At 35.5% G+C, this 24,820-nt stretch overlaps 1 protein-coding gene across 1 annotated transcript in view; it reads left to right on the forward strand.

The window, feature by feature from the left end:
- Positions 1-24,820, forward strand: part of adam19a (ADAM metallopeptidase domain 19a) — a 438,676-nt gene that overhangs the window by 274,996 nt on the left and 138,860 nt on the right. The window contains exon 5 of the mRNA XM_030162481.1: positions 12,948-13,024. Within this exon, the coding sequence (XP_030018341.1) occupies positions 12,948-13,024 (77 nt within the window). The remainder of the gene's footprint in view (positions 1-12,947; positions 13,025-24,820) is intronic.

Raw genomic sequence — 24,820 nt, forward strand, 5'->3', positions numbered from 1 at the left:
ATTCCATTCTAGGGCGGCCTAGAATAGAATTCCATTCTGGGCCGGCCCGATTCTGAATCGGGCCAGATTCCATTTTGGGCCTCGACATATGCACTAGCAAAACATACATAATAATACAAATATCAAGAATCATAACAATCTTAGTCAGAAGAAAAGCACAATAATTCCATTTACATTTACCCGAAAAGAGGTGGGAAGAAGTGCAATTTATTTAATCCCACCCCCTCTCCCTACAATATTATTAATAATATATGTCCCTCTATCTTTTACATTACTCTTCTATATTTATATAAATATTCACACACACACAAACACACATACACACACACACTCATTCATCCATATACACATATATACGTTTATACATATACACACAGGCCTGCGATAAACTGGCGACTTGTCCAGGGTGTACCCCGCCTTCACCCCTATGTAGCTGGGATAGGCTCCAAGCGACCCCCGTGACCCTAGTGAGGATAAAGCGGGTTCAGAAAATGAATGAGTGAATGAATATACACACATACAAATACACATATAATCTTTTACCAATGCCTTTCTTAGTTGTGCTAGCGAATAAATAAACAAATAATAACTAACTCAAGGAAGGAAATATATACATAAACAACAGTGGACATATGGTGACAATTAATAACCCTCCTCCCTATATCTTGTGAAAAACATGTTCTTATAAGTGTTTTTGAATTGTCTTATGTTTGAACATTCCCTGTGCTCCTCCCTTAATCTATTCCATACTTTAACACCACACACAGATATGCTCAAACTTTTCCTAGTAGTGCGCAGTAGTAGTCTGAATTTTGAAATTAAATCTACCCCTTCAATTATAACTCCCTTCCCTTTCAGTGAATAATTTCTGTATGTTTCCTGGAAGTAGATTACACTGGGTTACAAAAAAATGTTTTTTGCAAGTTGTCTAGGTTTTTTCAACTGAATTAGGACCATTTTGGACCGCTAAATCCAAAAATGACATCTGTTTTTCTCAATCAGGTCAGGTTTTTTTTTTTTTGCTAATTTGAGTTTGAAAAATTTGATCTTCTCACAAAATATAATAATTAATACCAAAATAAGATTGGTAAGCACACTTTATGAAACTTGTGACTTGATTCCTGTTAGGTACAACAGTGTATTCACCGCAGATGTAGCAGAATACATCAGGCTTATTTTTGCAAGACCTTCTAGTCGAAGCCATTTCATTCACCTGTAATATTAAAAAAAAACATTAATCATAAAATGGCAAAAGTAAAATCTTCAGAACTCGTTTATTGCAAGAAATGTGAAAGAATTTTGTATCATATGATGTGAAAATGCCCATAAATGTAAGCAAAAATGTTAAAAAGCCAATATGTAGCATAGTTCAGAAAGTTGACCTGATTGAGCAAAATTAATGTGATTTTTGGATTCAGCACACCAAAATTATCCTAAATCAGCTCAGAAAACTTAAACAATAAATTTGTTGTTGACCAGTGTTATTTTTGGCTTTGAATATGATTTGTGTCGTTTGTAGTTCTATGATGCCTTTGAGTTTCAACTTTGACTGTAAAAATAATGCATTTGTGTGATCAGTGTAACCTGCCTTGTGAATGATCCTTACTGCTTTCTTGTGTAGAATGATTAGTGGATAGATTGTACTGTTGTAGTTATTGCACAAACCTCTGCACAGTAGCTTATATATGGTAGAACTATGGAACAGTAGAGTATGTAAATATTTTCATGTATTTACACTAAAACAAAGTATAATTTCGCCAAAAAAAAGTGCATAACCTGAACAAATATGAACAACCTGAAATGTCTTAAGAGAAGTAAGTACAATTTTAACAAGATTCTGCCTGTTACTAAATGTTTTGTGTTTGTAGATCATTATGATCTGTAAGTTATAATGTACATGTGTAAATGACAGAGGATTAATATTATTAAAATTACACTTATTTTTTCAGTTTGTTCATATTATTCACATGTTTTGAAAGCATAGTTTGTAGATGTAAACCTTTTCATAATCTAAATGTACTTTTTTCACTCTAAAACGTAGAGGAAATTATTCATAGTATAATTATGTTATTATTTTACTGGTTCGGCCCACTTCAGATCAAATTTAGCTGAATGTGGCCCCTGAACTAAAATGAGTTTGACACCCCTTGCACATAAATGCACATTTTCAGACTCATAGACATAGACCACACAAATACCATATAGAAATATAAAAAAAACCAACACAACAGTAACAGAAACAGTGTAGGCTAAATTATGATTTTAAAACACTACTGACAACTGGAGTAAAAGTATGTATAACGGAATAAAATACAGCATGCTTAAAAGTCTGATCCTTCCCTATAACTGTCAAATAAGTTCAGTATAACAATTCATCCCAAGTTGCAGAGCTGAAAGTACATTCTGAGCAGCTCCAACCATCCATCAACTTTCAAGTGTACTAAAATAGTCTAATATTGATGGATCAAATGCTAAAAGAATTAGCATATTTCACCGTGAACCTCTTTATTCTTTCATCAGCGGTATTTAGCAAAGTCATTTGACTCTTCGTGCAGTTCTCATTGAAGTTCCTTGATCTCAATCTTTAAAGAGTGAAGTTATCAGGATGTGTTGTATCTCAAGAGTTTTTTGATGATAAGAGGTGTTTGAGCCCCTGATTGGTCCTTTGATCAACTTAGGCTCTTAAATGCTAGATGACAGAAATAAAATCATTTATTTGTCCTCACTGGATTTTTTGGCTTCATTTCTGTATGCACATATAAAACTTTTTTTATTTAAAAGGGGGGGAAAAAAGAGTTACTTTTCCAACTATAACCCTAATAGTAGGTAATAATACACAGACATTTAAGGATTGGAAAACGAATAAAAACTTTTAATTTTGGGCTTTGTAAATAAACTATGCATCCATCATATGCAGACATAATCAGTCATACATTTAATTTGGCTTCATGGAAACTATAAATAAACTCTAAATGACAATTACAGCTAACCTTAGAAGAGAAAGTTCTTTGAGATCTTCCTCTGGTGGCACTAGTTCTCCACTTTGGTGGCATGAAACCAGAGCAGAAGAAGAGGACGTAGCAATACCAAACAAATTACAGGTGCATGGAATCCCACAGGGCACCACTGAGGGACGCCCATCCATCCATTATTTGCCACTTCATCCGGGGCTGGGTTGCGGGGGTAACAGTCTAAGCAGGGACGCCCAGACTTCCCTCACCCCACACACCTCCTCCAGCTCTTCTGGGGGGACCCCGAGGCGTTGCCAGGCCAGCCGAAAGACATGGTCTCTCCAGCATGTCCACCCTGGAGCCAGGCCCGGGGTTGGGGCTCGAAACCAAGTGCCTGGTGGCTGGGCCTTTGCCCATGGGGCCCGGCCGGGCACAGCCCAAAAGAGCAACGTGGCCCCGTCCTTCGGTAGACCCACCTCCTGCCGAAGGAACCATAGGGGCCGGGTACATTGTGGATTGGGTGGCAGTTGAAAGCAGGGGCCTCGATGACCCGATCCCCGGACACAGAGTCTGGCTCTTGGGACCACTGAGAGACGCCTTTTCTTTTAATTGCTTATTAATCTTCTGAAGACAGATCAGTGTAATCTACATGAATATGTTTTACTGGAAAACCAGAACATCAAACCTGTAGCTCAGCAGTCTTTACAGTGGCTGCTAACACTTCTGAACATTTTGACAAGTGGTTCCAGGCACAACAAACTCCGCCCCTCACACATATTCTAGCTTATTTTGACATTGATCCAGCTGATGTCATCATGTCTATGCGTGTGATGATGTCAGTATATCATTTCCCTCTATATATGTGCCAAGTCTGAAGTAAGTTGAAACAAAATTGATATATTTATAGACATTTGAAATTTTGCCCATTATAAGTAAATGGGGGAAAAAAGATTGAAAAATGCATCAAAAATGTGAACTTAGACCGACTTTTCCCAAAATGTAACCACATCTATTCAGGGTCACTGGCAATCTATTATTCAAATTTGGTATGAATTCAACCAATAGTTTTGCTGCTACAGACATTTGAAATTTCGCCCATTATAAGTAAATGGGGGAAAAAAAAGATTTTAAAAATTCATGAAAAATTTGAACTTTTACGTACTTTTCCCAAAATGTAATCAGATCTATTTTGGGTCACTAGCAATCTGTAAACCCAATTTGGTATGAATTGAAGCAATAGTTTTGCTGCTAGAATGTTAACAAACAAACAAAAATAACTAACCTTATCTCTCTATCTATCTATCTATCTATCTATCTATCTATCTATCTATCTATCTATCTATCTATCTATCTATCTATCTATCTATCCATCCATCCATCCATCCATCCATCCATCCATCCATCCATCCATCCATCCATCCATCCATCCATCCATCCATCCATCCATCCATCCATCCATCCATCCATCCATCCATCCATCCATCCATATGTGTATGTATATATATATATATATATATATGCAATATTAGCTTATACTGCACCTTTTACAGATATATTTTTCCTGTTAGAAAAGGGAAACACGTGTTGTCTGTTGAGGTTGAAAAACCAGAGGACACATTTATGAATGTCAAAGTAAGAAAATCACTATTTGGATTGTTTTGGCTCAACTGAACATTTTTAGCCAATTTAAATAATCAAATTATGTTCAAAAATTCTAATGGTCTAGATATGACCATGCCATGTCAATAAAGGCATTTTAATGTTTAAAGAGAGTGTCTTGGATTTTTCTTTTAGTTGATATCTAATGAAATTATGTTGTTTGGGGGGTTTATGCTTTATTAATTCTGTTCATAAAACTGTATGACAGGAACAAGTTTCAGAGAGAATATCGGATTAACATTCATTAAATGGACACAAACAAACAGCAAATGAATAGTAATAATGTTCAGGGACTGATGGATGTATCAACTGGCCCCAAATGCCTACAAATAATAAATGCATTTTTCAGTTTTAATTATAGTTCTTTGTTAGCTTACATTAGAGTGGAATAACAAGACGTAAAAGCCAGGATGAAGACGGTGTGGGAGAAGGAATGTCAGGAGCCAAATAACAGTATTTTCGACTGTTGAAACTCAGCATCAGTGTTGCAACATATGCTTGAATTTGAGATCGGCTCGCACATTGTGGATATTCTTGTGTGGATTTCTGTTTGTATTGTGATTCATGGGGCCTGACCGTCTCAGCCCACTAACCTTGTCCAAACTGAGAGGAGAAATTGAGGCTTCGCTGAGTGGTGTAGGTCATAGCAGGACATTTCTGTTCCTTTCATCAGAATACAAACCTTTGAAGACAGTTCTCTTTCCCACAGAGCACTGAGATCTCACTTGGCTTTTCGGTGGCTTTTTGTCAAAAACAGTTGATTTGCAAAGTGATATTTCCTGGTAAATCTAAGCCATTGTAGATCATTCATGCTCTCTCTAATTCTGTGAAAACTATCAAAACAAAGATATCCCGCTTTTGACGTCTGATTTTCTGTCCTGATTTCTTTGGATGGGCTGCCCCAAATGAGTTGTTTAGTAATCCCATTTTCTACATTTTTTCACTCAGATTTTCCTCCATTCTCAGTCTTTAAATCACAGGTGTCAAACATGCGGCATGGGGGCCAAATCCGGCCCACCATAGGGTCCAATCCGGCCCGTGGGATGAATGTGTGAAATGCAAAAATTAAACTGAAGATATTAATAATCAAGGATGTTAAAATCATTTTAGGTCAATTCAATCTAAAGTGGGTCAGACCAGTAAAATACTATAATAATAAACTATATATAAAAAAAACACAAATGGTCCTCTTTGTTTTAGTGTAAAAAAAGAAAAAAAAAATGCACAAAAATGTTTACATTTACAGACCAGGCTTTTGAAAAAAATGTGAACAACCTGAAATGTCTTAAGAGAAGTATGTGGAATTGTACCAATATTCGGCCTGTTATTAAATGTTTTGTGTATTTGTAGATCTGCTGTGATCTGTAAGTTATAATGCACATGTATAAATGATAAACTAAGGCCTAATATTGTTAATATTGCACTTATTTTTCTTAAGAATTTTCAGGTTGTTCATATTTGTTCATGTTACGTTCAAGTACAGTTCATAGGTGTCAACATTTTCAGTACAGAATTTTACTTTTTTCGCTCAAAAACACTGAGAAAACTTTGGCGTTGACATGATTTATAAGTTCTTATCCTGTTATTTATTATTTACATTACTTTACTAGCCTGTCCCACTTTAGATCACATTAGGCTGTATTTGGCCCCTGAACTAAAATGAGTTTGCTTTAAATGGACACACTGACTAAATGGTGACTTTCTGAATGGGACAGGTTATGTTTCACAGTTAAATGGCAGAAACCCAGAGTTCACATATCATTAACATGTTTCATATGCACATATTCCGCGTACAAGCTGTTTACATGGCAAATGAAAATGAATATTCCACCATATTCCAATATCAGACAGTCTTATTAGTCCTTATCATGTCATTTATTGCATATAAGTACATGTTGCTGGAGCCCCTTGTACTATTTTGGATGTTTGCACCAGAATGTTTTTTTTTTTATTGTTTTCCCCATGGCTGGTTGAAACACAGCCCCACTCCTTCATTCCTTTATTCTGTGTTGTGATATTTGCACATGAAACCAGCTGATACTGAAGTCTTTTCATAATGTTCAAAAGTAGGTGTGTGTTATTCCTTCTAAGCAGGAATGTGGGTGTTTCTTTTAACCCAGTGGTTCCCAACCTTTTTTGGCTCATGACCCCATTTTAACATCACACATTTCTGGTGACCCCAAACATTAAAAACTGAGACATGTTTTTGCTAAAATTAATTTGTGTTTGATCATGTAATAGTTTGCTATACTATGTTGCAAATAAACGTTAATTTTAGATGACATTTAGTCTATATAATGTATATTATTATGGACGGAGGCAGAAAAGCCAGGTGTAGATTACTGCACAAAGTGAGAATTTAATCTTCCTTGGTCAGGATATGTACAGTCAGTCCAGCTTGGATTTACAAGGCTGACAATTAATACTGAACAAAACAAGAACTCAAACTATGAATTATGAAAGAGCTGCAGCATCTGAAACTGACCACAATGAACATTTGACAGATAAACAGAACCACAGTGCTTCAGTTTCAGCTTCAGAGTCTGTCGTGTCTTTTAGGTATTGCGATTGTCTCTCTCAACTCACCATATATTTTTTTATTAGTAAATTTTTATTTTTATCAATTACTAGAAATTTCAGGCGACCCCATTTGAATTCCAGGCGACCCCATGTGGGGTTCCGACCCCAAGGTTGAAAAACACTGTTTTAACCGTTCATTTCTGTTTCTCCATTGCTAACTGCTAATAATTCGCATAATGCACACAACTGATTGTAAAGAGGCAAGAGGATGTGTGTTGCAAACAGAGAAAAACAAATAACACTCATATCTAAGCAGAAATTGCGATGTTCTGAATACAGAATTGGAAATGACCAAAAATAGTCTCTTGCCTAATAAAAGGTTAAAACATACAGTACAGATATGGTTAAATAAGACCGATTACATTCCAGAACTAGAAAAGCACTCTGAGAGTGCAGACCTCCGCCAAGGCAGATCAGTGCCCCCCCCGATCACCACCAAAATTTAATCATTTGTTCCTTGTGCCAGTATCAATATTTCCTGAAATTTTCATCCAAATCTGTCCATAACTTTTTGAAAGATCCGGATCAGTCTTTGCCATTTGATAGAACACCCCATTGTAAATCCCTGAGTCAAATTGCATGAGATTTGCACAATTCCCCCATATTGTGATTTCCACCATAAACATTAGTCCCATATTTATTTTACCTATATTTTAAGATTCCTTGACCATGAAAACATACCATTAGCAACTGGATTCATAATTATATCCTTATTAGTTCAGTAGTTATTCACGAAAATCACGTTTCTCGTAATGGCGGTTTTCTTCTGGATCTAGCTCCTTAAGTATTAAAGCTACATGAAATCCGGTGGCATACTCCCGATGCGGAACTGACTGAGCTACACGATGGCGCTTGTCAGAAATTTCTACCTTTAATATTAAAGGCACAGTAGGCCAAAAAGTAAGGGCACCCCCATTTTTTATATAAATTGAGATAAAATCCGCCTTCTGGATCAGATCCGGATCAGCCTTTGAAATGTGATAGAGGACTCCATTGTCAATTCCTGAGTTAAATTTCATGAGTTTTGGTCAATAATTAAGCGAGATATTGGGAAACAAAAATTTTGGCCCCATTTACCACAATGTTAACGAAAATTTCAAAGTGATCCAGAATCCAGGATTTCTTCCAGATCACCCCCAAAAGTTAATCATTTCTTCCTTATACCATTTCCAACAAACCCTGAAAATTTCATCAAAATCTGTCCATAACTTTTTGAGTTATGTTGCACACTAACGGACAGACAAACAGACAGACAAACCCTGGCAAAAACATAACCTCCTTGGCGGAGGTAATTAAGTGAGACAGACTAGACTCGATAAGTTCCCCCCATGTTGAGTTTGTAAAGTAAATATCAGCAAACATGTTTAATGAACAGGCGCACTCTGATGGCAGGTCTTTCCCCACACTTGAATCTGAGCCGTATTGGCCGAACTCCTGGCCCAGGACCGCCTCCCATCCTGTACACGTATCCAGACTAATTGCTGGGCTTTGGCAGGGGGAGTTCTCCCTGACAGCTGATGTGGTGTGTTGGCTGTAGCGGAGCGCTCACTGATGCCACCGCCGCTGTTCAGTGAATGAGCTTATTACACACTCTGATAAGCTGACAGAGACATGGCTGCATAATTTAAACCCTGTGGTGATCAATCCCAGCTCAACACTAACAGTAGGTCTTTAGGCGCCCAACGCTGAGTCGTTTCTTGAAATCATTAAAAAGTTTGCTACCTTTGCACTAAAAAGGCGGAGCTGAAACTGCATTTTCCATTTTTCACCTCCTTTTTTTAAGCCTTCCACTTTTATCATGTCTTATAATATTGTCTTCAGTAGAGCGAGGACAGTTTTTCATTATAAATTAAAGCTGTTACATTATGTAGTATGATCTATGGTTCGCACTTTTCTCTGTTTTTAGGGTCACAGGCTTTTTCAAGTCCATCAGATGCAGATGATAATGGATGGATATTTAGGATAATTCCTAGATCGATGTTGCTTATCGTCATCAGCAGTGGGCAGTGTATAATTTCTGGGTAACTGCACCACTTCTATACTTTTGAACTGTCAACCACAGCCGCCTGACTGCTGTAAAAGATGTATTTTTGTTATTTTACAGCAAATTGTATGTTGTTTACTTTTTAATGAACTAATTTGACAGTGGTTATTTGGTTCATGGAACAAACAGAAAGAAAGATACTTATTGAACTGTACTCCCTGTTCAGTAGTGTGACACATATATACTTAGGGATGTAACGATTACCGGTATAACAATAAACCGTGGTAAAATTGCAGACAGTTAGTATTATCATTTAAATTGTAATTATCATGATAACTGTGTTTGATTACCACACTTTTAGGGGAAGAAACCCTATATAAAGATCTGCTTTTATGTCAAATATTTGAGTGTAGTTTTTATTTATTTCAATTTTGATTTTATAAACCTAACATTTGGAACCAATATTCACTTTTAAAGTCTTTGAAAAGGTTCGTTAAGCATCTTTGTGTTATTTATGCAATAAATAATACAAATTTTTCAAATCGGATTTTATGTATTTTTTGTGTGAAGTGAAAAAAGTGAAAAAAATAACAGACAGTTGATATAAATGAAGTTGTGCTGAAAAAAAAAGATCCCAAACATGGGTATAGTAAACATTTGTTTATATAGTATATAAAGGCAAAATCAAAAGTACTGAAAAACGGACAAAATAGGCTCAGACCACTAAGGGTTAATATTTGAATGTTTCTGCAACAGAAGGTACATTGTGCGTATTATTTTATTTTATTTATTTATTTATTTATTTATTTATTTTTTCAAAATAAAACTTGGTTAAATTATTTCAGTGTGTGTATTAGTACTTTTTGAACATTTTGAGCAGTTTCAACAATACCACGGTAATAATGATAACCATGATAATTTTGGTCACAATAACCGTGATATGAAATTTTCGTATCGTTACATCCCTATACATACTGTATCATCATCCATATGTTTATTAGAAATATATCCCGTATATAAGGTAGAAGGGTCTGGCTGTTGTTAAAGTCATTATCTATCAAAATAAATGCATAGCAGGGAATTTTACACTTTAATTTATACTTTTGAGACAAGTTTAATTACTGGTTTTCACACAGGTAACAAGTAATCTTTAACAATTCTTAACCCTCGAAGACCTAAACAGTCACTGTCGACAAAATCTATCTCCTGATCTATAATTTTAAACAACTTTGCTGCTTTTCAGTACCATCAGGAGTCAGATATGACCTATTTGGATGTTTAGAGGCTCCGTAGTGAACATGGAAACCCTGTCATGTTCTGTAACATTGATTCACCAGTAAAACCAGTGGAGTTTGAGAAATGACAATAGTTGTTGACGCTTATTTTATGTTCAGTTAATGATATATTTTGCGAAAATATACTTGGTAATATGGATACGTCTATGAAACTGGGTTTATTTTGGTATCTGGCACTTTACCAGCTTTTTAGACCCAATAATGAAAGAGAAATTTAGACATATTTCCCCCAGGATGGACCTAATGATGACCTCAGATAAATGCAAAAAAAATTCTACTCTTGCTCTGAACCATCCCAAAATTAATGAATTTGTAATAAAATATTGGGGCCAAAAATAGGACCAAAATTGGGACATGAAAAGCTACCTAGGTGTCTGTGCAATTTGCATTCATTTATAAAACATGGCTGTAAATGGAATTATATAACACTATAAATAACGACACTGTGTTAAATTTGATGATCCTAGTGGTTTTTCTAATCTAGACATATGGGTTTTTCATGAATCCGGAGTCGTATTCCAGGTTTTGTATGTAACCCATCGTGTCCACTTCTGTTACATGCAGAACCTGCCCAGTTACACGCATATAAATCACAAGCGATTTTGCAACAGCGGTCATTTTGTGAAACACTCTGCCTTGTTTAATTAGTTAAATTCCCAAAATGTACCTGTGAGAGAATAAAGAGATATTTTTTTTTTAAAATAGCAGCGTGTAATTTTCGTGTCCTTTTGACCTTGTTACATGCAGATTTTTGTATTAAATGTAATGTAAAATAATATAAAAATGTGTTTTATCTAAAAAAAAGTTGTTCTTTTATCTAAATAAATATCTATTCTTAAAATAGACCCAAAGTGCTTCCAAATTTGCCTCATAGCATCAGTCTGCATCTGGTTTAAATTTTTAGCCCCTCTGTCCTGTGTTTAGGGAAGCACCCATATAATAACTTTCACATTTACTCTGAGCTTTTATGAGCATCCTCATGACCAGTAAATTAAATTAACTGAAAAACACATCATCTGAGGATAATTTAAAATAAATGATGATAAATCACTTAAAAGTAAAAGTGAAATGTACTAGAAATTTGATTTGGAAGTTGCCACAAAAATAGTTGTAGGTCTTTAAGGGTTAAAGTTGGAGTAAGTAGTTTCATGACAGGCCTGTAATAATGTCCTGTGGATGAGTCTGAGTGTAGATGGAGGAGATTCTGGGATTTCTTTTGCCTTCTTATGTTTGAAGTGAAGTCTGTATTAGAGCTGCACAATATATTATTTGATCATTTATCATTTTTTTTGTGTTTTGTGCAGGATTGTTTAGAATTTATTTCGACGTGTAAGACTTAAGTTACTTTGAGGAACTGACTTGGGATTTCGTGATTAGTAGAAAAAGATGGGGTAAGGAGGCAGGAGTATATAAGTTGTACTTCATCCCACTCCTTTCCATATGTTGTTTTTTTTTTTTTTTTTAACTTTTTTTTTTTTAATGTATTAGAAATTTAAAAAAAAAAAATTAATTAAAGAGATACTGACATTTTGTGGTATATTGGTATTTTAAAAATGAGTCAATACCATTTATTTCAGTATAGTTTGATGTTTCTTTACACCAAACATTAAGCCAAGTCCATGTTTGCATCTCCCTTCTATCACTGCAGTCAGTGACATAACAAACTAAACTTTTTTTTTTTTTTTTTACCTTTTTTGTAATAACACAAACATCTCTGATACTGTGTTTTGGTTGTATATTACCAGTGTTACTCTACAGTTGGATGTGTTTATCCAAATGCAGTTTAGTAAATGAAGTGCGACAACCTGAACTCATGTAACTTTGTGTGTTTTATTACCTCTGTGCCTGAAGAAACACGACACCCACTTTAATATTTCCACATTTAGGGAACAAACCCTATATTTGCGTTTTAATAAATGTTCTTACAAGGGAACATTTAGGTTCAGACATGTATTGTATCACCACGATATACTATATACACTATATATTTCCAGATCTTAAATCCAAGGACATTTTATTTATCCCCTGTTTACTGAGCCAGAGCTGTGTACAAACACTACATTTCATTTCATTGCACACACAGAATGGACAGCTAGCACACCATGAGGAGATATTTTCTGAATTCTACAAGAGATGAAATGGATTAGAATCACTCGGTGCAGCTTTAAACTCTTGTGCCTGGTACTGTTCATTTGTAAATGTCAACCGGATGTTTAACGCTACAACCTTAATATAAACTATGATAACACTTTACATAATTACGCTGATTCAGCCCAGCTGTTGTTCAGATGCAGTGAGCGGTGTTTCACTGGCAGCTGCAGTCATGTAATGCTTCTGCTGACGGAATGACCCGGCGGATCGATCCGTTATTGACTGCACCGGGGCACGTCTGCATAAATATGATCATTTCACTGTTATCGGTTTCTTAAAGCTTTCCCCCAAGATGAAATATGAAGTATTGATTCTTTTCTCTTTCAGGACCACTGCTTCTATCACGGCCATGTCAGAGGACATCCAGAGTCCTGGGTAGCTCTCAGCACATGCTCAGGAGTCAGGTATGGTGAAGGATAATACTGTTCACACTGTGTACATGTACATCCACACTAATATTCCACTGTTAACCCTCTGATATCCCGTCCAGTAAGGCCCTTACTAAACACCAAGTGTGTCTTTTTGGCACACATGTGGAATAATGTCAATAAAAAAATATGGAATAATGTCAATAAAATTTTCATACAGTTTGTTTTTAATTCTTTTACACTTTTTTCTATTTCATCAACTTGATCCGTAAATAAAAATACCAAATACTCAATAATTGTCACATTTTTTAACCCTTTAAATGCCGTGTTTGTAATGTAAACAAACCATTTTTTGGATGCAAAAAAACACAAAAAATTATTTTTTTTCAATACACTACATAAAAGTGGATCACATATTATTTGATTTTTTCATCCTGGCATATGTCAATGATTAACTCCAACACTGGTTAATTTGCATTATTATTTTTGGTTAAATGTTCAAAAATACTAGCATCTGTCACCAAGTGTGTGAAAAATGCACAGCTGTAAATCAAACTATTAAATATTATATATTGAATTATTTTTCTGCTCTAATTTTTCTGCTCTAATTTGATTTTTGTAAATCCAGGTCAGCCCTAATCATACATATCAAATGGAAGAAATAGTGCGTTTTAGGCACACTTGGGAGACAGATGCTAGTCTGGTAATTTTCTTTTGTTTACAATGTGCACATTTTAGTTGGTGGCCAGAATTTTAAAGATCATGCAAAAAGGAACAACTTTTGAATTCTAACCTTATTTAAATTGTGAAAAATACTATGAAGTTTTTTAACACAAAGTGCAAAGTGTGCCTAAAAGGCGCACCCGGATACTGGAGGGTTAATCCAGTGGTGACAATAATCTGAGTTTGACAGATATTCTGTAAACAGCATGCCCACTTTGGATTGAATCAGGCCTATTAGGGTTGAGGATGACGTAATGACCAGCATCCCCGCCCCATTTCGCTACTTTGAACTTAAGTTCAACAGTCCTGTAGCAGTGCGTTCATTGTTTTTATTAGCTTATCGGCCGGTAAGGTATTGTCATCATGCAGCGTCCGGCGTCATCTGTCGTCTGTTACAAAACTTTCAATTGTCTTCTTCTCCGAAACTATAATTCCGATTGATTTCAAACTTGGTATACAGCTTCTTTATGATGATGTCAACAAAAGTTAGTGAAATTATTTGGATCCGGATCTGAATCTGGATTTGGTGCGACTTTGAAAAATGTCCCCATTATAAGAGATAGGAAGTGGATCGATGCAGTAACTCAGTAAATATAAGTGATATCAAGTTGAAATTTCTACAGTCCAGCCCTGATGGGGAGATGACCAAAACATAATGTCCACATGCTGATCAGGATCTTCTTCTGGATCTGGGAACTTACGGAAAATTTAACATGGGCTCTTATGGGGAAAACATTTCAATTGTCTTCTTCTCCAAAACTACAGTTCTGGTTGACTTCAAACTTGGTATACAGCTTCTTTATGATGATGTCAACACAAGGTATTGAAATTTTTTCGATCCGGATCTGATTCTAGATTTGGTGCGACTTTGAAAAATTTCCCTATTGTAAGAGATAGGAAGTGGATTGATCCAATAAATCACTAAGTATCAATGATATCAAGTTGGAATTTGAATTTTTTACAGATCTGATTGGAATATGACCAAAACATGGGCTATTTCTGTAATAGAATAAATACACATAACTGGGTGATAATAAATGGCATCTGGATACATTTCCCAAAGCTTTTTATTTGGCCGGTAAGCTACAGGGCCATTGGTCCTATTTTTGTAAATTGTTTGTAAAATCCATCCGATCGAAGATGCCTGGGAGACACTCCTGCGTTCAAAAATCTAAATTTTACCAAGTGTATTTTTCTCATTTCTAGTCCAAATATCTCATCACACTTAAAATAAGACATAATCACCTAAAGAGTAACTTTTCAGTGCGATATAAGAACTTATTTTTAGACAATAGATCTTGAAAATGTTATTTCAAGAAATCTTACCAAGATAATTTTCACTTGTTCCATTGGCAGATTTCTTTCGCTGACTTTAAGATTTTGTTACTTAATTCAAGCAAAAAAAAACTGTTCTTAGAAAATAAGATCTTATATCTCACTGAAAAGTTACTCTTTGGGTGATTATGTCTTATTTTAAGTGGGATGAAATATTTTGACTAGAAATAAGAAAAATACACTTGGTAAGATTTAGATTTTTTCAAAGTGTTTGATCACAGGGCAAACTGCATAAAATAGTCTGATGCTTCACATCAGAGGAAGACGTAAAGGAGTTAGTAATGCACGTTAAATTTTACTTTCACTTTTGTACTTGAGTATAAACCCCCGCAAAATAATCATAGTAATCATGAAACTGTCGATAAACGTAACACCAAAATCTCTAATCATTACATCCCTAGTTGTGACAGTAAACTTTAAAAAAAATACTGAATTTAGATCAATTAGTTCACAGGTGTCAAACATGCGGCCAGGGGACCAAATCTGGCCCACCAAAGGTTCCATTCCGGCCCTGCAGGATGAAAGTGCAAAAATTAGCCTGAACAGTTCAGGTTGTCCAGATCATTTTGGTTCAGGTTCCACATACAGACCAATGTGATCTAAAGTAAAAATAACAACACAAAAACTCATAAATAATGACAACTACAAATTTTCTTTGTGAAAAATTATGCGGAAAAAATTGAAGTGAAAAAAATAAGATTACACAGTGAAAATATTTACATTTACAAAACTATTCTTTCACAATAAAATGCAAATAAATACATAAATAAAAACAAAGATGAACAACCCGAAATGTGCAATTTTAATAATATTCTTCCTGTTACTAAATGTTTTGTGCATTTATGGATCCACTGTGATCTGTAACTTCTGTTAATAATAAGAGATGTAATACTGTAGAAATTGTTCAAATTTTAGTTCCAAACTCCAACATTTTAACAATATTCTGCCTGTTACCACATGTTTATGTAGCATTGTGTGTAATGTACATGTATAAATAATAAGTCGAGGCACAATATTGTTAAAATTGCACAAATTTTCAAATGATGTTTCTGTTTTTTCAGGTTATTCACATCTTTTCTGTAAAATGTAAATATTTTCATAATGTAATTGGGGGTTTTTTGTACTAAAACAAAAAGAAAAACTTGGATTTGTCATTATTTATAGGTTATTAAGTCATTATTTTACTGGTCTGGCCCACTCAAGATCAAATTGGGCTAAATATGGCCCCTGAACCCAAATAAGTTTAACACCCCTGATTTAGTTGGAAGAGTAAAAAGAAAAATTATGAATGGGATTTTAATTATGTGAACTATTAAGCATTTATAACACCTATCACACCTCCAACTAAAACACACACTAATGGTAGTTTACCAGTCTTTAAATAGTGATGCAGTTGTTCAGGTGTGTGAAGGTGATTTACACCTAACTTCTACACCAAAGTTCAAAATAGCTTGTGGATGTGCTTATCATGTGAATGCCATGGGGCAGAGGGTACTAATGTTCATGTTGGGTGCGCATTGACGAAACTATGAAGTAGAAAGGCAGGTTGAAGCAAGGCCAGGTTACCTAGTGACACCAGTTTCAGACCCTCAGGGGCCCCTAAAGCTGCAGATTATATATGATTGTCTCTGGTAATTCATTTGAGGTTATTTGGTTATTCACAAATCTGTTTGTTTAATATGCAATATTATAATGTAATTAGAATCTGCAGTGATAAAGGCTCCCTGGGATGGCCTCTGTTTTTAAACCGGAGGCAGTGTCTCTCCTAATTTGGGTTTTTTTTTTTTTTTTTTGGAAGAAGAAAGTCAACCTTCATGACAGTCATGACAGTAATAAGAAGCTTTTTACACCACTAGCCTATATTTGTCTGACAGCCATAGTTACAGCTCAGATTGATCTTTGTCATACCCTTATTGATGGAAACATCCATATCTTTTAATGTAGTGTTGATTTTCTCCACTGGACACAACTCTAAATGAAAAGAATGAAGTTTGATGATGAAGTCACAGCGTTTCCTCTGAGTTTGATTCTGAGGCTTATGAAGGTATAAAGTTATTATGGGATGTTATTATCTTTGCTAAGTTGCTGTTTGTTGATTCACAGTTCAGACTAAACTGTGACAGTTCTGACCTTGTTTGGATGATTCCAAACAGATATTTAGTTCAGCTACTGACTAGGTAAACTGGACAGAAAACGGAGGTGATTTGTGGTTTTACTATGGCTGTTTTCTGTCTAAAAACAGAGCTAAACTAACAGATGCTATAATGTAAACTATTGGCCAACATAGCATGTGAAGATTATAAGACAGTAGAGATGCAAATTGTCGATTAATCCATTAATCAGTAGTTGGTTGACCTTATCAATCGATTAACGATTAATTGACAAGTGGCGATTTTACTGAGAAGCTGAATTTCTCTTTCGATAGGGTCTATAAGAATAAAAGCTAAATACTGTGTATATACTTCATGAAAAAAGCATGTCATATTGCTTAATGATTGATTTATTGAACCACTGGATACAGTACAGGCAATGACATTTATGGAGTAGAACTAAAGGAATTCTGCAGTTAGTTGACATGATGGAGCAAGATTTTAGTGGAAATCACTTGCCCCTTCGGGGGGCCTTCGGACGCAGCCCTCGGACAGGTGTGGACAGGTGTGGACCGGGTGACTCCCCCATTATTCAACTTCAGCCATGAAGCCTAGTTTGGGCAGTGGCGCCCCCTACTGTCAACACCACAAATCCCGTTATGGAAAAGGGCAATTAACTGACAATCAATAATTTAACCCTTTCATACACAAATTATGAGAACCTTAATCAAAATTTTTTCCTGAGTGTTTTTATTCCTCTTTAGGCATGAAAAAAACAATGTGATAGAAAATTTTCTTCCGAAAAATAAATAAAAAATAAATAAATAAAATAAAAATAATTTAAAAAAAAAAAACTAAAATACATTAAAAAAAGTAATAATGACAAAAAAATTCTTATGAATCTATTTTTCATGAAGTTGCAAAAATATCCACTCAGCTGGACACCACACATTTAATTTTTGACACACAGAAACATGTATTTACTGATACATTGTGTGAAAACTGTGGGGAAGGCTTGTGATTCTGGGGGTTTATCCTCAGGAGAGATCTACATAATGTTACCAATTCATGTCAGAAAAGACATGTAGTCTCTTAAAACTTTAATAAAGATATGTGTAAAGAAAAAACAAAAACAAAAAAACAATGAAAAGAACAACAAAATCCATGAATATACAAGAGAACAGCTGTAGAATAGCTGTCCACTGTAGTGACCACTACGCACGAAAGGGTTAATCGAGCAAATTCTAATTGACAATTAATTGATAGTCGATTGATTGTTTACATCCCTATAAGACAGTGTTTTTTTGACTGACTGACAAAATAATCAGTGACTGATACAGTCTGTGGGTACACTGTGGGGTTTGATTCGTTGGTGGTTTTGGTCCTAAATGTGTTCTGGTACATGATTCCCCCCTGCCGTTAAGTGTTTAGAATAGAAATACAACATAAAACCCCTTTAAGCCAAAACTTTCTCCAAACACACAAAATGCTATTTGCACTGTCTGAAGTCCTCTATGTTTTTCTTCTTCTTTAGAATGTCATCATATTATTAATTTGATCCTCTTTGTGGATTCAGGCTGCAGTTTAAAAAAACCTTCACACACATCCTCAGACCTCTTTTAAAGTGGAGGGCCTTGCATATTGACAGCACATACTGACACTTTCTCCTGGCAATAACACTGCTGTCTTGAGGATCTGTGTCCCAAAAAAAAAAAAAAAACGCTTATAAATTTGATCTACTAAAAGAGACATCCAAGCTAGGCTATATCTCAGCAGGCCTTTAGTTGGGGATTAATATGAAAGTCAGATGAATAAATTTGGGCAGATAAGAGTTTCACAAAGTTTTCTGGCTTATATTTGTATGTGGTGCTGCCTGGTTGTGACACATCCACTGGTGTCCCTCTGTCCGGATCTGGGATGGTAGCCAGATGCTGCTTGTTGACAGCAGCTTTGATGGGAACAGAGCAGACGTGCGAGAGAATAGAGATCTGTGAGCCACCAGAATGTAAATGCTTTCTAAATGTCCTGTCATTGAAAGAGCTGTCCAAATGTGAGATGACCATCAGGGCCTCTCTCCAGCTGAAAACAATGTGAGCGTGAACTAAAGCTTTCATCTTCATTCAGGGATGGGAACATTCATATCAACTACTAATGATGTCCTGGAGTTGTTGATTTTTGCTTTTCAACTAAATATGAAACTATAACCCCTGTTTTCATCTATCAGTAAAAACCTGATATTTTTCAGTACGTGAGATTTGTTTTAAAATGTGACATTTGCTGCTTTAATAAGGAAATAACTCAGTGTTTTAATGGTAGTCGTTTTATGTATCCTCAGTGAAGTTAAATGATCGGTAAACTCTAGACTGTAATTCACAGGAATACAGTTGAAGACTAAAATGAGTTTTTAGCATACAGTAAATACTAGATGCAATCCTCTCTCTAGTGTCTGAAAACATTGCAGTATTACAACATAAATGCAGGGTTTTCTGGAGTTGTGCTAGGCCCTTCAGTCTATACGAAACATAAAACCTGATGACTGATGCCTTGTTTTTTTTTCCTGTGTGTCAACAACTTACAAGAGAAACTTTATGCCTTCTAAGCATTCCTTGTTTTCCCAGTAGAAAAGAGGAACGAAGGCAAAATAATAGAGGGATTTGGGGATGAAATGTACACAAAGATTTGTAGCAAAGCACTTTTTGTAAAAGGAGGTATCACTAAAAGTCACCAAATCTTTTTTTTTGTATCATTATATTAAGTGTAAGGTCAGCTAAAGTGAATGTGACAATATTACATAAATATTTTGTGCTGCAGTGCCTGTTTTGTTTGCATCTGCATTTTTGTTATGCGCTTGTTTGATTTCCAGTATGGCTGTTTTATTATTGTAGTAAGTCTTATTTTTTCCTGTTACAAACTGGTGACTTAGGCTAATATTACTAAAAGAGGCTGTTAAAACATTAAAGATGGAGTACGGTGATACAAAAGTCTCGACCGCTAAGTCAAATGTTGAGGAAATATCTGCATATGATCTGATCAAACTGTAACACATGGACACATTTGGTGTTTAACAGTCTCTGTCATGTAAGCAGAGTAACTTATATGCATGCATTATGCATATTTGAGTAGGTATTTATAAGCACTTTAACATTATGTATAACACCTTTTGGGGAGATAAAATTTTTTGGCATTGGTTACTGCCACAGTACTGTGGCACAAAATATGGGTTTGTTTATTGCCACAGACCAATCAAATGTTAGCATTTGTACTAGAGCCAATCAGGGATACTGTTCCATGAACTCATTATCCTCTTGTTGCCACAGTACTGTGGCCATATATGGCATATACTTCAGTGCATTCTTTTGTGCATTTTGCTCCCACAGTACTGTGGCAATTGATGGAACAAACTACAAATTAGTGATAGTATTTAGTATAGAAAAGGAATTATTGTTCTAAATACTCTATATGTTGTTTCATAGTGTTCTTTGCTCTGGAGGCTGGAGAAGGTGGGCGGAGCTACATGTTAGATAGATGCGGCAGTGTGCCATGTGACTTCAGTTCTGTGTCAGTTCAGTGTATTCAGTGCTGTGGTCCTGTGGAGTTCCGCACTCTGAACGTTGTCCCAGTGGCTGATGTATATCAATGTCAGATTTACCTACCGATGATGTGCCCTCCCCATTTGAAAATCTTTGGGAAAAATAAAAAAAGGAAGTATTACTAAGACTGGGAATTGAACCCAAGTCTTCCACATTGTAGCCCAATATATTATCGAGTGAGCTAAACCTCTGCTTTGACTCAGGTTGACCTATTAGCTATATAATTGCCTTGGTACTTTTTTGAGCTGTAAGTTACTAGTCGAGATATGATATAACGAGGGTACTGACTGGCTCTGTAGAAACAGAGAAACCGATATTTTGTGCCACAGTACTGTGTCAAATTTTGAAATTTTTTAGGTGAAAAATGTGAAATTACTGCTCTGTAACACATGGACTTGAATCAGACAACAATTTTTAAGCTTTACGCAAACATTCAAAACATGCAGTTCTTGACAGAAATTGATATCAAGTAGGACTAAACCTTTTCGATGTTATGTTCACCTATGCTGAAATTAAATTTTGGTGTAAAATACAGAGAAGTCTCTTTTTTATTGACATGAGAATGTGGAAACACGTGGACAGGTTACCATAGTAACACATGGACGACTCTTTACCATTGTATGCATCACCCAAAACGTATCAAAAGATCATTACTTTCTGAAAGTTTCATTCAAATATTTGAATTATAAGTAAATTAAAAATTGGTATTTTTGTGGTAACATGTGGACAGGGCCTTTTAAGCAACTCACAAACATTCAAACTCATCCATATCAATGATATTCACCAAATAATGAAAATCTAATACTTGAAACTTAACAATCATCTATATAATCAACAGATTGAATACATTGACACATTTTTTAGATATAATTTTTAGCGTTAAATTCAAGCTATGGCTTCGGTGTAAAAAGTACAAATCAATATGGTATTTTAAAAAGGATAACAGCTCCATAAAATAGAGATCTTTAGCTAAAAAAAAGAGCCCACTTGATAAATTTACTTTTTCATGTTGATGTTCACTTCCACTTGATCGGACAAATATGGGCCATAAAATGCGCATATGGACACATTCAAAACCCTGCAGACACTTGTTTTTCCACAGCTTGTTCAATAAGAGTTTCATTCCGAGCAGTAATTATTTCTTTCATCAATATTTTTTTGTGTTTATTGTGTAAAAAGCGTATCAATCGAAGTTCTTCAGCAGCGCACATATGGTCAGGCTGTGGATGAACACCGTAGGCAGCACAACCCTTTTCATGTGTCAGATGTTTATTATCAGGATCAACAGTAAAGCCATCTTTCAGTTTCTCATGCATGATATGTAAAACACAGAACAATAGCTGCCTGTCAAAGGGATGTGGCTAGAAAGGAATAAAATCAGGAATGAAAGTGATTTAGTGTGACTCAGTGGAGTAAAGACGCGGTGATGTTCAGCCGTCTGGACTCCATAATGGAAGCATTGTCGTTGGGGGTCACTTATTACACTGTCAGACCTCTGAACACTTCCTCTGCTTGGCAACAGTGTCCTCGTGAACTATGAATCAATGATGTTTCTGAGAAAACAACATTGTGATAGAGCAGTTTCTGTCATTATCACGTCCATGATGGTTGAGTTCAATGAGGATTTTGTTTGGCTGATTATGTTTCCAGGTGTATTTCCTCCTACGTAAGCATGGTAATTTGTGTTGAAGGATGGAAGTTTTTCAAAAGTACCTTGATGAGACTGTTTGTTGTGTTACAGCTGCACCGCTCAGTGAAACACCATCATTTTCTCAGCAGACTCAAGGTTTTCTTTAAATGGCCGAACTGCACGACCCTGCAGTACTTGCAGCGAAGTGATGATTATGCAAAAGAAAAATCTCATGATTGCAGAAATTGCCAGCTACCAGAGGCCCCCACTGCCAGCGTAATAAAGTTTTGGATCGGAACTTTTGTTCGGGGTTCAGCATTGACCTTCTCAGTTCTTATCTGCACCCCACCAGCACTTTGTGTGTGTCTTCTCATTTTTACTTCTCCCCAGCATTTCCCGGCTCATTTTCCCTGCTGGCAACTTTAATGCCATAACAAGGTGTTTTGTGTTGACTCAGGATGAATGACAATCTTTTAAAAGAAATTGTTAAACAGCCATGGAAACATAATTACTGAAGGAAAAAAGAAAGCTCTACTGTACTTTATGCAGAAGTACTGAGGCTCATCTGGGCATGTATGGTCAACCTGTGTGGATAAACACAATGGCCAGCGCTATTCTTCTCACAGAAACCAATTTGATTTGTGTTGTGTCTGCTGTGAAAAAAATAGCTACTCTGACACAATCTTCACAGACGCAAGGTGAAATAGTTTTCATGAAAGCTTCAAATGCATATAGAAGTAGAGCCAGCAGAGGCGGTGCGATTCATTATTTTTCAAGGTTGGGACAGATGGAGATTCAAGAAGGGCACATGGAGCTCAAGATTCAGTTTCCACAATGTCATTTTATTTTAGGAAAACAATAGGATCACTATTATAGAACTACACTTCTATAATATTAAAGTGCATATAGAAAATATACAGTATATTAACCCTTTAAGACCATGGAGTGTTTTATGGTGGCTTCCAAATGATTTTCTTCTCTACATTTATCCTTTCCTAAGTGAATTATCACTATTTATTACACTATTTTCCTCTGTATTTTGCATTTTTCAGCAAAATCAGGTATTTTTCTCTATTTAATTCACTGATTATGTAGATGTTCAGAAAAGCTCAGAGTAAATTTAAAGGTTAAACTGAAATAAAATCAACTTTTTAAACAAAATATATAATTACCTGAACATTTCTTTGTGTTTACATGTATCGAGAGGAAACGTGGTTTAAAAGTTATTAAACATTTTAGTCAGCAGATGTTTTTTTATCTCTTGTCGCTGTTAAGGTCTTTGAGGGTTAATGCTTTTCATTATGTATAATATAAACCAATATTCAACTATAGAATGTATGAGCTCAGGTCACTGTTAGAGTCTTTCATAGAATATTTATCAACTATGTGAGTTTCAAATTGTTCATGGGTAGGATTTGTTTTTGTTTAACCCTTTCATGCATGAATTATGAGAACCTTAATCAAATTTTTTCCTGAGTGTTTTTATTCCTCTTTAGGCATGAAAAAAAACAATGCGATTGTAAATTTTCTTCTGAAAAATAAATTTTAAAAGATAAATAAAGTAAAAATAATTTTAAAAAAAATTTAGATAAAAAAAAATAATAATGAAAAAAAAATCTTATGAACCTGTTTTTCATGAAGTTGCAAAAATGTCCAATCAGCTGGACACCACACGTTTAATTTTTGACACAGAGAAACATGTATTTACTGATAAATTGTGAGAAAACTGTGGGGAGGGCTTGTGATTCTGGGGGTTTATGGTCAGTAGAGATCTACATAATGTTACCAATTCATGTCAGAAAAGATATGTTGTGTCTTAAAACTTTAATAAAGATATGTGTAAAAATAAATAAATAAATAAATAAATCCATGAATACACAGGAGAACAGCTGTAGAATAGCTGTCCACTGCAGTGACCAGTGTGCATGAAAGGGTTAAAGTTTTAAATACAAGTCCACTTTAGGATATTTATCTTGCGTTGCCAAACTTGTATTCACTATTAAAGTAATAGTCTTTGAAGGGACAAAATCGACACATGCTGTAATGCTTATGTGAGCGTTGTGTTAGTGGTTGTATTTGTTAAGCTAACAGTAGCTTGTATTGAACATTGTTGCTGCTGTAGAGGAGCAGAAGTGAGACACACAGATAATGGGGAGTGAGTAGTGAGCAGAAAAACTAGTCCTAGTCCATTACAGCTGTGTCCGAAAGTTATAGTGTCATGAAAAATTTACTGCTGCAGGTGGGAGATGTCTTTGGTCCCTTTTGGAATTCTTCCACACTATATTTCAGAAACGTATATCTTTAGAGCTAGGGACTAGGAAGGGTTTTTGTGTTTCTGTCAGCGGGGTGAGACTGCGGAACAGATTTAATATAGAGTTAAAGCAATGTCCAAGCATGAAAGAATTTAAAAAGAGGTACAAAGACACAATTTTTCAGAGGTACAGGGAGGAGGGAGGGTTTGGGG

This window comes from Sphaeramia orbicularis, chromosome 18, assembly GCF_902148855.1.
Source record: "Sphaeramia orbicularis chromosome 18, fSphaOr1.1, whole genome shotgun sequence".
In the NCBI taxonomy this organism is placed as follows: Eukaryota; Metazoa; Chordata; class Actinopteri; order Kurtiformes; family Apogonidae; genus Sphaeramia; species Sphaeramia orbicularis.